This window comes from Camelus dromedarius, chromosome 24, assembly GCF_036321535.1.
Source record: "Camelus dromedarius isolate mCamDro1 chromosome 24, mCamDro1.pat, whole genome shotgun sequence".
In the NCBI taxonomy this organism is placed as follows: Eukaryota; Metazoa; Chordata; class Mammalia; order Artiodactyla; family Camelidae; genus Camelus; species Camelus dromedarius.
In genome coordinates this window covers 28,140,344-28,153,000 of record NC_087459.1, presented here as the reverse complement: position 1 = coordinate 28,153,000, position 12,657 = coordinate 28,140,344, and the positions used below count along the sequence as shown (strand labels likewise).

Sequence of the window (12,657 nt, the reverse complement as noted above, 5' to 3'; positions counted from 1 at the left end):
CAGGGAGGGCAGATGGGGAGGGAAGCAGTAACTCCAGAGGCCACGTGACACCCCAGACCTCACAGTGCAGCTCTGCTGGTGCCCAAGGGTTGCGCGCTCTGTCAGTCCTTCTGAATCTCAGGAGTCTTACAGCTGATTTCCATGAACTGGGCCTCTCAACCTGGCCTCTGAGTTTTCCTCCTACTGGAAGCAATTATTGATTGAGATTTAGGATAGACTACCTTTCTATAGACCTTTATCTTGTCATATAACCCTTATTACACAAATTCAAACTCCACATTATAAAAGCGATACTGTTGAAAGGATAACTGTTGGATCCAGGAAACTCGAGGTAGGAGCCACCGGGCATCTTTGGTGGAGTGGGGCGCGTGGCTCCCTGCAGGAGGCCAGCTCAAGTGAGCGCCCAGTGTGTGCGGTGGGGAAGGATGCTTCCGTGCGCCAGCATGAATGCTGATGAATCAAAGAACTCTTTACATAGGAAGCATTTTCATAAAGATTTAAAACTGCATTCCTTAACCATTTGCTCACTTCTGCAGATAAAACAGTTGACCAATTTAGGTAAATTTTCATTGCCATGATAAAAATGTATTAAACACCTACTATGTGCTAGTTGTCAGGGGGAAAGCGTAGTGTGGGCTTTCAAGGAATCTAGGATCTCCTGAGACAGCCTCATTTGCAGTCCTGAAACTTCAGGACGGTCTGCTTAGGGTGATGGGCGTGGCCGGCAGGCGGAGATCAGCTGAGCCTGAGGACCAGAGGAACATTCCGAGGAGGCGCCTGCCAGGCTGCGGGGAAATTGCTCGTGTATTCAGGGAACTGGGAGGAACCAGGTGTGGCTGGAGTTAGGCGTGGTAGGTGAGGCTGATCCTGGGAGTGGAACAGGTTTTACACAGGGTCTGAGCACAGTCAGAGCTTCTCTGGGTCTGTCCCTGCTCCGCCACCAGCTGCCCCTCAGTCCTCAGCCCCTCCTCTGCAGTGGGGATGGTGGACAGAATGTCTAACCAAGGACCTGACTTTCAACCATCCAGGGGCACCCTTCCTCTCTCCAAACTCAGGGCCCCGCCAGCGGGAGGAAACCCAGCACGCACGTCCTGGGGCACGTGGAGCCTGCACTGGGTCTTGATACAAGGCTATGACTTGAGTGGGCAGAGACGCCAGCAAAGGGTATCCAAGTAAGCGAAAGCATGGGAACAGGCAGTCCCAGGCCACAGCAGGGGAAGGCCCACCCCAGGAAAGATGAATTGGGAAAGGGAGAGGGTAGACCGAACCTCAGACCCCAAGACCTGTTCATGCATGAGGGCAGTGGCTGGGGGTGGGGGGAAGTCAGCAGAGGGAGTCTCAAAATTGCCAGAATCAACAAATTTTTCTAGGTTTGGGAATCTTAAAAAGAGGCTTGGGGGACCTCATCCAGTTGAAACTCAACCACACGTGGAGTTCTCACCACTTCTCTTAAGAAACTTGTGGTCCAGACACCTAATGAGCTAATTCAGCTCAGGGGCCTGGCCTTGTCCTCTCAGGGTCGGGTTGAATGTTCTTGCATCTGTGGAAAGGGGAGGGGAAGCAGGCTCAGGCTCGTGGTTCCTGTACCCGTTTGCCAGGGCTGCCACACCCAAGTACCACCAACTGAGTGGCTTAAAAAATAGACATTTATGTCTTGCCTTTCAGGAGACTGGAAGTCCAAGATCCAGGCGTTGGCAGGGTGCATTCCTTCTGAGGCTGTGAGGGGGGGTCTATTCCAGGCCTCTCCCCTGGCTTCTGGAGGTTGGCCGGCGGTCTTTGGCCTTCCTTGGGTTGTAGGTGCATCAGTCTCTGTCTTCGTGTTCACATGGGGCTCTCCTGTGTGCATGACTGTCTGCTTGTCCAGATTTCCCCTTTTCACAAGGACAGGGCCATAGTGGATTAGGGCCCACCTTAATGACCTCAACTTAGTCATCTGCAAAGACCTTATTTCCAAATAAAGTCACAGCCACAGGTACTGGGGATTTGGACTTTCAGGGAAGGGACACAATTCAACCCGTAACAGTCCCCAAGTGTGATGTGTCGATCACCCAGCCCCTGCCCCACGTCCCCATCAACAACCCAGACAGGAGAGAGAAGACAGTGTTCAGGATCCTTCCAGATCCCATCCTCTGCCCACTGTAGAGGCGGCCACTTTTGTAGGCTCAGTCAGATTCCTGGGAAGCAGGAGACCCTCCCGAGGCAGATCTGGAACCCAGCAGAGAAGCCTCTGGGGGTGTCAGGAGGCTTGGGGAGCAGCCAGGGCCTCTGTCCTTCTTTCTGGGCAGCTTCTGCTGCCTGCAGGCACGGCGCTCTCAGGAGGTGGCAGAAGGGCCCAGAGCACAGGGAAAATTCCAGACATCTGCAAAGGCAACTCTTAAGTCCACTTTTACTCAGAACATCTACACAAGTGGAGATGAGGTACAGTTGAAATAATACCATTAAGATATTTTCCAAATTTTGTAAAAGATATTGAAAAAAGATTTTCTATGTTCATGAAAGCACAATACAAAATTTTACATACGGTTCGATTTCAAATACACTTTAACAGCTTGATTGAGATATAATTCACATACTGTGTAATTCACCCATTTAAACTCAGCAGTGTGTTGACTTTACTGTGGTCACAATCAATCGCAGAACATTTCATCACCCCAAAAAGAAACCCCACGCCCCTTAGCCGTCATCCTCCCAATCCCTAAGCAACCACTCATCTCCTGGTTTTGTAGTTTGCCTATATGCCTACATTTCATTCAGAATGAAAGGGAACTACAGACAGAGGAATGACTTGCACTGGTGAATGGCATAATTATGGTTTTAATTTTCTTCTTTTTTTTGATATATTTGTAATTATACAATGATCATGAACTGCTAATAATCAGAGGGAAAAATAACTTTATTTTAAAAACAAAGAGAGAACTATCTTGTTGTTTTTCAGTAGTCTCTGTGGATTACTTGGAAAGCAACACCTAAATCACCACCTTATTTTATTGGGGGAAAAATGTGTCCGAGTTCTCGACAACTGACTTCAGGGAGGAATTTTGCAGCAAAACTCGGTAGGAGTTGGAAATGCTGGCATCGCACATTTTTGCTCTGCATTAGATGTCCTCAGACCTGCCCTCCACTGACCCTTGTGTCCCCCTCCCCAGGGTCTCCCCATCCTTAATCAGGTGACCGCTCTCAGCCCTTAACAAATTGTTTGTTGGCCCAGGTGAGAGGCCCTGTAATTATGCCACATCCTCTTGCCTCTTTAATAACTTTGGAGGTAGAGAGTATAATTCTGTGAGGGGACAGAGGACTGTATAATTTAGTGTCCTTTTCCTGAGCCAAAGCGAACTCTTTGCATGTAGCATCTTGCCTGCTTCAAGGGCAAAAAGTGATGTGTTGTCTCAGCAAATGTGTTACAGGAGCAAAATGCATCCTGAGTTCACCCAAGCATCAGAGCCTCTTTGGGGGTATGTCCGGCATGCTTTAGAGTTTCACGCATCTCTTTTCTTTGATGAATGGACTTTTCACTGGGGGAAACCAGCTCAGCTGGGTTGGTTCACGAGACACACCGATCCTGGCCACCATCATAGGAACTGGCCGTTGCCTAAGCTAGAAATCTGGGCGCCGTCCTGAATGCGTGGTTCCTCCTTGTCGCACATTAGTTCAGTTGGACTTCGTCTCTCAGATTGGCATCTTTCCCTCAATCCTCACCACCACTGCCCCATGTGGTTCTCACCTGGGCAGAGGCAACAACCTCGGATTGGTTGCCTCCTTCCACCCTGACTCAGGCCCTGACGGTGAAGGTCATCCTTCTCCATGTGCACTGACGCCTGACCTGTCTGGTCTCACGTCCACGGATCCGTGTTTCCACCCCAGCAGCCCCCACTTTCTCCAGTGTGTTACAGCCCCATCCGAGTTCTTAATCTGGATCCTATGGACAGAATACACGTGGATATGTGAATGTCCTAAAATAGAGTATATAACCGTGTGTGCGTGTGTGTGTCTGTGTGTTCTAGGAGGAGGGGCCTTGGCCTTCACAGAATTCTTCAAGAGGATCTATGGACCCCAGATTTCAGATCTTTGGGGTTTGAATGTGTTCCTCCCATTTCCTGTCTCACCTTCCTACCCTGGTGAGCAGCTCCCAAGGACTGCTCAAATGTCACCTACTTTCCTGCTTGATGTCCCCTTCTCAGTGTCCCCAGGGCTCTTCTTACCTAGCGCTTTCCCGGCTGGGATTTCGTTGCTTGTTTACATGCCTGTTCCCCTACTGGACCCCGAGCCCCTGGGACTGAGCGCGGTCCCTCTCTGCCCCACGTCCGGCGCAGTCTGGCGTGTGGTCCGCTCTTAGCGCTGGTGGAAGAAGGAAAGAGCCCGTGTTCTCTGTGGAGAGCCCCCGCTCCGCTGGGCGATGGGACTGCTTCTGCCTCGCTCCCCCCACGGACTGGCCCACGTGGACCACCTCCCGCTTGTGTGCTTGCAGACATTGGCTCTGAGCAGGTTGAAGGCCCAGCTGTCCGGCATTTTCAGGGAGCAGGCAGGCTCCTGTTTGCCCTAGGAGCTCACTAGACGTGTAATGATTTGTAAATTACCTCTTGACAAATTTTGAGCTCTTTGTTTTTCTTCTCTTTCTTCCGTCCCTTTTCAGATTGATGCACTGAGTAAAAGAAGCAAAGAAGCTGAGGCAGCCTTCTTGAATGTCTACAAAAGGTTGATCGATGTCCCAGGTAAGCCCAGCACTTGTAGCGTGCCTGCAGGCACTGTGTCTGGAGAGTCAGTGGGTTTCTGGATTATTCTTGGCAGCTTCCCTAAGGCAGCTTCCCCAAGGAAGCTGAGAAATTCTGGGAATATTCATTGTCCAAAACCCAGACTTTGGATGGGTTTGAAAATCAGATGCATGTTTGCAAAAGTCAGTGAGTAAACTCCAGTTGATTCCTTTGTAGATACAGAAACTCAGATCTGTGGGGCCACCTTTAGCTTTGGTTTAAAATGCACATTTCACTGAGAAGAAGTAGTGCCATGTGTGTGCTGTGCAGACATCGTGGACGCTCACGGGTCTGGGCTGACCAATTCCATGTTCAGGAACGGCCCTGATAGGGCGCCTGGAATGCCACAGTCCCCTCCCGGGTCGTCCAGGGAACCGGTGGCCTCTGGCCAAGTCTTCCACTTAATATCTAAGGGCAAGTGGTTTAACTACAAAGTATGTGGGTTGTTTTTCCTTTTGAAAGAACTAAAGAGTTAAAATTTTAATAATGTTTGCTGTGCATTCAGAGAGATAATGGCTTCCCATTCCTTATTTCAGAAAAGTGAGGCAGAATTTAGAGCACCTTGGGCCCACTGGTTCCATTGATCCTCTGTTCTCAGGGGTTCCAGTCACCTGGAATCCGTGGGGAGGTGATAGACACAATCACATGGGTCCCAGCTCAGTCCTGGAAAGACTCAGATCATAAAATTGGGAAAGTTACTTGAATGTCGTCCTCTGCTGACCAAGGAAACCAAATTACCACCACCCTCCCCTCCTCACCCATCAGAGTTGCACACTTGCCCTTCTTAGGAATCCTTAGGAATGTACGTCACTGACATTACTAGAACTACTTTAACAAAACAAAGCAGAAACAAGTCTCCTTTGTATTTGTGTTTTATTCTGAAAGGCCCACTGAGGACTTTGCTATTCCCTCTGGGAGCCAAGGTTAATGGAGGCCACACCAAGCTAGGGGCAGCAGAAAGCACTTTGGACACTTTGCACAGGGAGTAGGGAGATCCAGGTTTTCCTGCCAGGGCCTTGTTGTGAGGTCTTGGTCACGGTCCTTTTTCCCCTCTGAACCTGGGTATTCTCATCTGTAATGGAGTAAAGTAGAGGAGCAGCCTAGTGATGGAGAGAGATTGTCTTTGTTCTAAGCTTTTGCTATCTTAGGAGCTTATCCAGCTCCTAGTTCCAAATTTGAGCCTTTTGATTTTCTGCAGGAGTTTGTATCCACCTAGGGGTTTCCTGAATGCTCTGACCAATACTCTGACCTCGTGTGGAAGCTGCTTCACAGCAGATGGATCATCTGATGCCTGGGTGCTGTTCCTCAGGTGTCGGCAGCTTGGGGGGCCCACTTGCATTTTCTTGTGCAAGTGCTGGTTTTGTGTTGGTGACTCAGCTGAAAGGGGACCGGCCTGTTCTGCCTTTGCCAGAGCCTCAGGGAGCCTGGAGCTGCTGTTTTCTATATAACCTACGCTCTCTTTTTCAAAGTCCAGTTTGTCCCTGGGCTTTTCCCTTAGTGAAGTTTCTCCACTGGGAAGCCACGTGAACAAGTTGTTAGATTTCTCTTTCTGCAGTTATTTTCCATCTTAACTTCTCATAGACAAAAAGGAGACCACTCTTCTCATCGATTCTCCTCTTCGCCTGAGCAGGCCTTATCATATATGTATATAATTTTTATAGAACTTTGATCATAACCCGAGTATATAGTTATATGCTACTTTTTCCACTTAGTATTGTCCCATCAGCATTTCCCTTATGTTGGAGACATTCTTTGTCATTATCATTTTGGGCTGGCAGTTTTCATTTTAGGTGATGGGAGCAAATCATGTTTGATCTTTTCTATAATAATAAGAGTAAATCAAAGTATGTTTGCATGCCACGTAGATCACCTTTACCTGCGCACCCCGGGTATTTCTTACACATGCTGTGGTCTGACACATCTAGCAAGTACTTGAAAAGCAGGAATGGAGCTTAGAGCTCTCGACCTGTGTTTTGAAGTCTGCTTATCGCTCAGATGAAGTAATCGTGTGGCTGAGGCTTACAGGAAGGGTCTGGTCAATAGCAGTGCGTTTACTGACGGTCAGTCACACAGCCGGGGGGAGTTGGGGGCCTTAACCGTCTGTGTACACCAGGCTTCAATCCAGCTGCATCCAGAGATGTGGGTGGGTGTGCCAAGTTCCAGTTGCAAGAGACAGCAGTCGCACACTATCTCAGAAAAACAGAGGAGGCGCTTGGAAATAACGGGACAGGTATTTCGGCTCTGTGCCCCACGGCCCTGGAAGAGGTGACCAGCCGCCCCAGGAAGAGGGGGAGCCAGAGCCCTGCCCCACCCCACCCCCCACCACACTTCTGGGCCTTTTTTTCATTTTTGTGTTTTCTTGTTTCTTGTCTGCTGGTCCTGCTAGGATGCAAGCTCCCTGAGGCCGCTTTGCTTTATCGCTCTGTGCCCAGCACCTGGACCAGGGCCTGGAGTGACACAGGCGTGACACGTTGAATGAGTCTGTTGACCCAGAGTCACCCCGGAGTCCTGGGCAATAGAATTCGCCGAGAGTCACGCTGGTGGCTCTTAAAGCTTTGTCTCAGTCCCTTCCCACTCCTGAGGGTCAGCCTGCATATCCAGCAGCCTCCTGGACATCCCCTCAAGGGTGACTGAGGGGCACCCTAAAACCACCCAGTGCGTCCAGAGAAAAGCAACTCCCTCCCACCCTCCCGTAGCAAGTGGCACTGCCTGCCCCCTGCCTGCTCACACCAGAGCCCTGGGTCACCAGGTCCTGGCCATTCTACCCCCAGAAGGTCCCCAGAGTCCGTCCACTTCTCCCCATCCCAACCCCGCCCTCCACTCCGCAGCGCGGGCCACCTCTGCGGTGTCTGCGGTGTCGGGATGCGAGGTTTCCTGCCGGCAGGGATGGGTCCTTCTCCCCTTCTCGGCTGACCTCTTCCTACTCCTCAGCTTAACGTGTTGAGACACTGCTTCGCGGGACCACCCGGGTCCGGCTTAGGTGTGCCCTTATCTCACACACACACACACACACACACACGCAGGCCACTCCCCGAAACCCATGTTTGTTTACCTCTGTTACAACTTCTTGCTACGTGGCTCTTTTCCTTTCTGGCTGGGCAGAGACTGGGGCAGTGTGGTCTTGTCCCCAACTCTGTCCCTAGTGTCGCCCCCAGGGCGTGTCACGTAGCAGAAACTCCATAAATATTTGTCAAGTGAATGAATGAATGCATGGACCACATTATCCTCTTCAGGATGCTTCCTGAGGTTTTTTGGTTTCTCACTTTAATTTTGTTCACATTGAACCCTACTCCTGAGATTGACACTTTCCTTTGAGGGAGAGCGCTCTGGAACATTCTAACCAGTTAAATTGCAAGAGAACAGAGGTCTCTTTCCTGGAGTTGGAGCAGTTGAGCAGCTCTCTGAACTCTCCTTTTGCTTTGGTGCCGCTCTGTAAAGATCTGCCTGCCTGCAGAGACGTTTATATGACACTCAGCGTTCTGGTTTCATCAAACCAGCACGTGCTCTTCAGAAACCTGGGGCTTTTGTGGCCGGGCTGACATCCAGAGTCTGTGTTGGGTTGAGTAGCTGTCCTCCTGGCATCCTGAGCTTCACACACCTGGCCCCGAGCGTGGGATCCCCTCCGCCCCGGCCCTTTCCCTCCTCTGGCGGTGTGACTCCACTGTGCAGGGCAAAAGCAGCCCTGGGGTCACCTGGCTCCTCCCTCCTCTTCATCCTCCACATCCAAAATCCCAAGGAATGTTACTTCTTCTTCCAGAAAGCTCCTTCGGATTAAAGACACTGAGTAAGCACTGAAATACATAATTATGCTGATATATCCTCTGAACTGTTCCCATAGTCAGGGCCCCATGTTTACCTGCTTTCTCACTTGCCACCAGATTGCTCCTCAGTCCCTAGTCCGGTTTGAGAGTATTTTAAGATGCTTTTTAATCAGAAATATCCTGCTTCTTTAGCCCAGGCATGCTCTCCTCCACTGCTGTGACCCCCATCTCCGTGGGGTGACCTGGTCAGCTCATGGGATGCGGTCCCCTTGCTGCGTCTCAGTCAAACTGAGCACCAGGGATGGAGCAGGGAGCAGGTCAGCCAGACAGCTTCCTGTCCTTGTGGACTTGAGAATCTGGTGGGAATGTGGGCATCCGAAACTAATTACACTGACAGTGATTGAATTTTAGGGTTAAGTGCTTCAAAGGCAGAGCCCATTGGTTACAAGAGCATAGATCTGGCAGGACTGGGCAGTGACCAGGTTGGAGGAGGGGCAAGAGGAAGAGAGGGCAGTGAGGAGAGTGGCCACGTCCTACATCGTCCACACCTCGACGCCGTCAGTAGTAGGGGGCTCTGTTCCTAGTCGTGTTGAGTCCAGGGAAGACAGCCGTGTGGCAGAAAGTGGCCTGCTAGATGATTTGAAGCATTTTGCACTTTTTAACAGACAAACCACTGACGGATTTTCAGCAGAGAAATGACATAAGCACACTTGCATAATAAAGAAAAGGTCGTCCTGACTGCAGTTTAGACAGTAGGTGGGAAGGGGGTCCAAGTGATGTGGGGAGGGAGGGACGAGGTTGCTTGGTTTCAGCTGGTGGGGCTGGAGCTGGAAGGGAGCGGACGCTGGAGGAAAGCAACCAGGAGAGTTTGGCCCAGGACGCAGTTAACACAGCGTTACTTCTTCATCTCTGGAGAACAATATTGTTTATGTGGTTCCATCTGTTTTACAAAATTAAAGGGAAGACCAACAAAAAGTTTGCAGGATTGGCCTCCTGTCCCTAACTCTGTTACCATCCCTCTTTGTTGTTTAGTCGAAAGTGGCCTTTACCTTTATTGTCGACGTCAAGGCAGTAGGAAGGTTTCACATTCAGATTCAAAGTCACAACTTTCTGTCGTTAATCTAGGTGGCTTCACCTGCAGTTCTCATCACAGACAGACTTTCTGTCTTCACGTATATGATCAACATAGAGGAATAAGTTACACTTGCAAATATTTACGTTTTTTATTTTAACACACCTCTGCTTGAGATTTTTATTATTAATTCACTTACTAATGGCTTCTCACATGAGGAAAAGCATCATTAGGCGTCTGCCAACAGCCTGACTTGGTGAGGACACCTGGACAGGCCAGCGTCCCTCTGCGATGGAATCTGTATTTGTGAGTGAGAGCAGAGTTCAACAACCGTCAACCACAGTGACCCCAGCTGTGCAAGAAAAAGTTCAGGGTGCGCTGTTCAAGAAGCCATACTCACACATGTGGCAGCCCAGTGTGTGCCGGGCCCGGCACCACGCACCCGAGAGGCAAATGCACCTGAGATGTGGCCCCTGCCCTCCCTCGGGTGGCTCCTACTTGGGTGGTAGGAGACTGTAAGGTACCTTTAAGAAAACATCCCATAATTAAACAGGTTAAGTAGGCAGCCCCCTTCCCTTACTGTAATGAAAGGAGGAATAAATGTCTCTGCTCTTAAAGTGTGACCCTTTCAGATAGCTAGAAATATTCTGGAATGACCTCTTCTTAAAGGCCCTTGCATAACTGGAATTTTACTGTGTTCTGAGTAGAGTTATTATGGTATGCATAATCTGCCAGGAATTAACCTTGCGTGGGTGACTTGCTCTTGCTTCTTGATACTTCTCAGATTTTTTTACAATGAGCATGTATTTGTCTCTACAGTCGGGCAGCAGAGGGAGGGAAGCATAAATTTGTAAAATATTCAACTTGCGCTCAGTTTCTGAATAGCCCTTAGTAACAGATTACAGATAAGAACATAGCAGTAGCCGGTGGAGTTTTTGTCCACACTTAATCGTTGGTATAAAACACAGCTGTGACCTTTTCAGTCCCAGAAACATCTCAGCAAAGGTATTTTTTTTTTAGCAGTTCCTAGAAAGGAGACGAGGTTGGTGACCTGGGCATTGGTGCTGCAGAACCTCTCTGCTCTGGCTGCAGAGTCTGTGGGAAGAGTGTCTGCCGGTTCTCACCCCATCCTGGCCTCTCTCTGTGCCCCCCGCTCCCCCCAGAAAGAGTCATCTTTCACCCCTCGCTAAGATGTGGTCTAGGTCCTATAGACCCAAACCCCTCAAACCACAAAAGCAGAGCCCAGAAGGGTTTATTTTAAGATTTAAATCTTCGGGAGCACATTGCCAGGGAGATAAAATATTCATGGACTCGTGAAACTCTGCTAGAACTCAGTGTTTCATGACTGACTCCGCTTACTTTACTTCCCAAGGATAACTGGTCTGCGATCGGAAGTAGAAGGTGTTAGATTTTGGAAGTCTTAAAGGAGAACTAACAGAAGTGAGGCTGTTTTGTGGCCGCTCTGTGTTCAGGACCCACGCCAAAATTCCCCTGCTCCAGGGTGCTGGGGCGGGAGGTTTAAATCGGGGTTTAGGGAAACCTCTGCTAGAGACTGTCCCCATCAGCCTTGCATTTGAGGATCCAGAAATAAAGAGAGACGTCATCAGTTTTGAGAGCTGCTTTTTAATGCTTTTCTGTGAGAATAAAACAGGGAGCCGGTCCTTTGTGCCCATCGCGCAGGTTTAAGTGAGGATATGCTAGGATATGCTAGTGAGGATATTTCTAGTTAAAACTAGAAAACATTGTTCTTCCCAGTCTTTTTCCTTCTTCCCTGTCTGTCCCCGACCTAGGGATGTGTAGTAAGACTCCTGGCAAAAAGTGACAGAATTTTATGATTTTAGTTAGAAATACCCCTTGCTTCTCATACTGAGGTTTTCACCGACACGCAACTTGGTGGCATTTTTGAAGGCTGTGAAGTGTGGCTGCCCCAGCCTGATCCTGGGAGTCTGCTCCAGTCCGTGTCTTCAAGGTCTCCCGCCATTGGCCGCCTCCTGGTGCCCAGGGACCTCCAGAGAGAACTCAACCTCCCAGCCCCAGTGGCAGGAGTCCTTTTGCACGTTTTTTAGTTTACCTTCCTGAAACATCTTCCTTCACACTTGAGACTCAACCACCAGCACTAAAATGGGACAGAAGAGGAACCTGGGCTGCATCGGTGGGATGAAACTGGGTGCAGATGCCCTCCGATCCCCGAGCTGGGCTGTGGGACCAGAGCTGGTCCAAAGCAGCCTCTGGGGACAGGGGACAGTCACGCTCAGCCCAGTGCTGGGGTAACTGCAACCCAGACAGGGAGGCAGCCTGTCCACCCTCCTCGGCCAGTTACTTAAAACAAACTTGGGGCCTAAGGAGCTGCTCCATTTTCTGCACCAAGTGTTTGCAGGCTGAGGAAGTAGCTACACACATTTTAAAGAAAGGCTGAGCTGACCAGATGTGCGTCTGAGTCGCTTGCCACCCCATCTGCAGGGCTCTCCCTCTGGACCCCTGTCCCTGCCCCCCGACCAGCGTGAAAACTCACTGGAGATGACTGGGGATCCTCAATGGAGGGTAGGGGGCCAGTTGTCGCCTCTTCCCCGCTTTGCGGTGACTGGGGTGGTCCTGGCACACTCGCTATCTAGACAGCTTCTCATCACTTGTGCATCAGCATGCTAATTGCTGTATGACTAATTATGCCCTGAATTCCAGTTGATTTTCTTAATGAGACAGCTGGGTTAATTATGTAATCGTATGATTACATTAGCCTAGAGTGCCCTGGCGAAAAGGAGCGTCTGCCGCGCTCTGATGTCATCTCGGGGATGGCGCTCACGGGGGCACATCCACCCTCTGGCCGGTGGCGGGGGCTCCGTGCACATGCAGGCTAGGGTCTTGGGACGTTAGGCTTTGCAGTCCTCACAACATATAGGGAAGCATCCCCAGCATCCCACGGCCCCAACAGAATCAGTCTTGCAGCACCCCCACTGGCCGCTCTCTCCTCTGAGTCACTTTGTCCACTGAACCCACCTCCCACCTGGTTCCCCTCCTCCTCAGACCCGCGCTCCTTCTGCAGGACTCCCAAGTGTGGGATGCCCTGGGACTCGCCTCG

General features: G+C 50.2%; 1 protein-coding gene across 6 annotated transcripts in view; it reads left to right on the top strand.

Annotated features, from left to right (window-relative positions):
- CUX1 (cut like homeobox 1) overlaps positions 1-12,657 on the top strand; it is a 344,154-nt gene that overhangs the window by 188,299 nt on the left and 143,198 nt on the right. For all 6 annotated transcript variants that reach the window (XM_064478638.1, XM_064478637.1, XM_031432659.2 and 3 more), the window contains exon 4: positions 4,631-4,709. In XM_064478638.1, the coding sequence (XP_064334708.1) occupies positions 4,631-4,709 (79 nt within the window). The remainder of the gene's footprint in view (positions 1-4,630; positions 4,710-12,657) is intronic.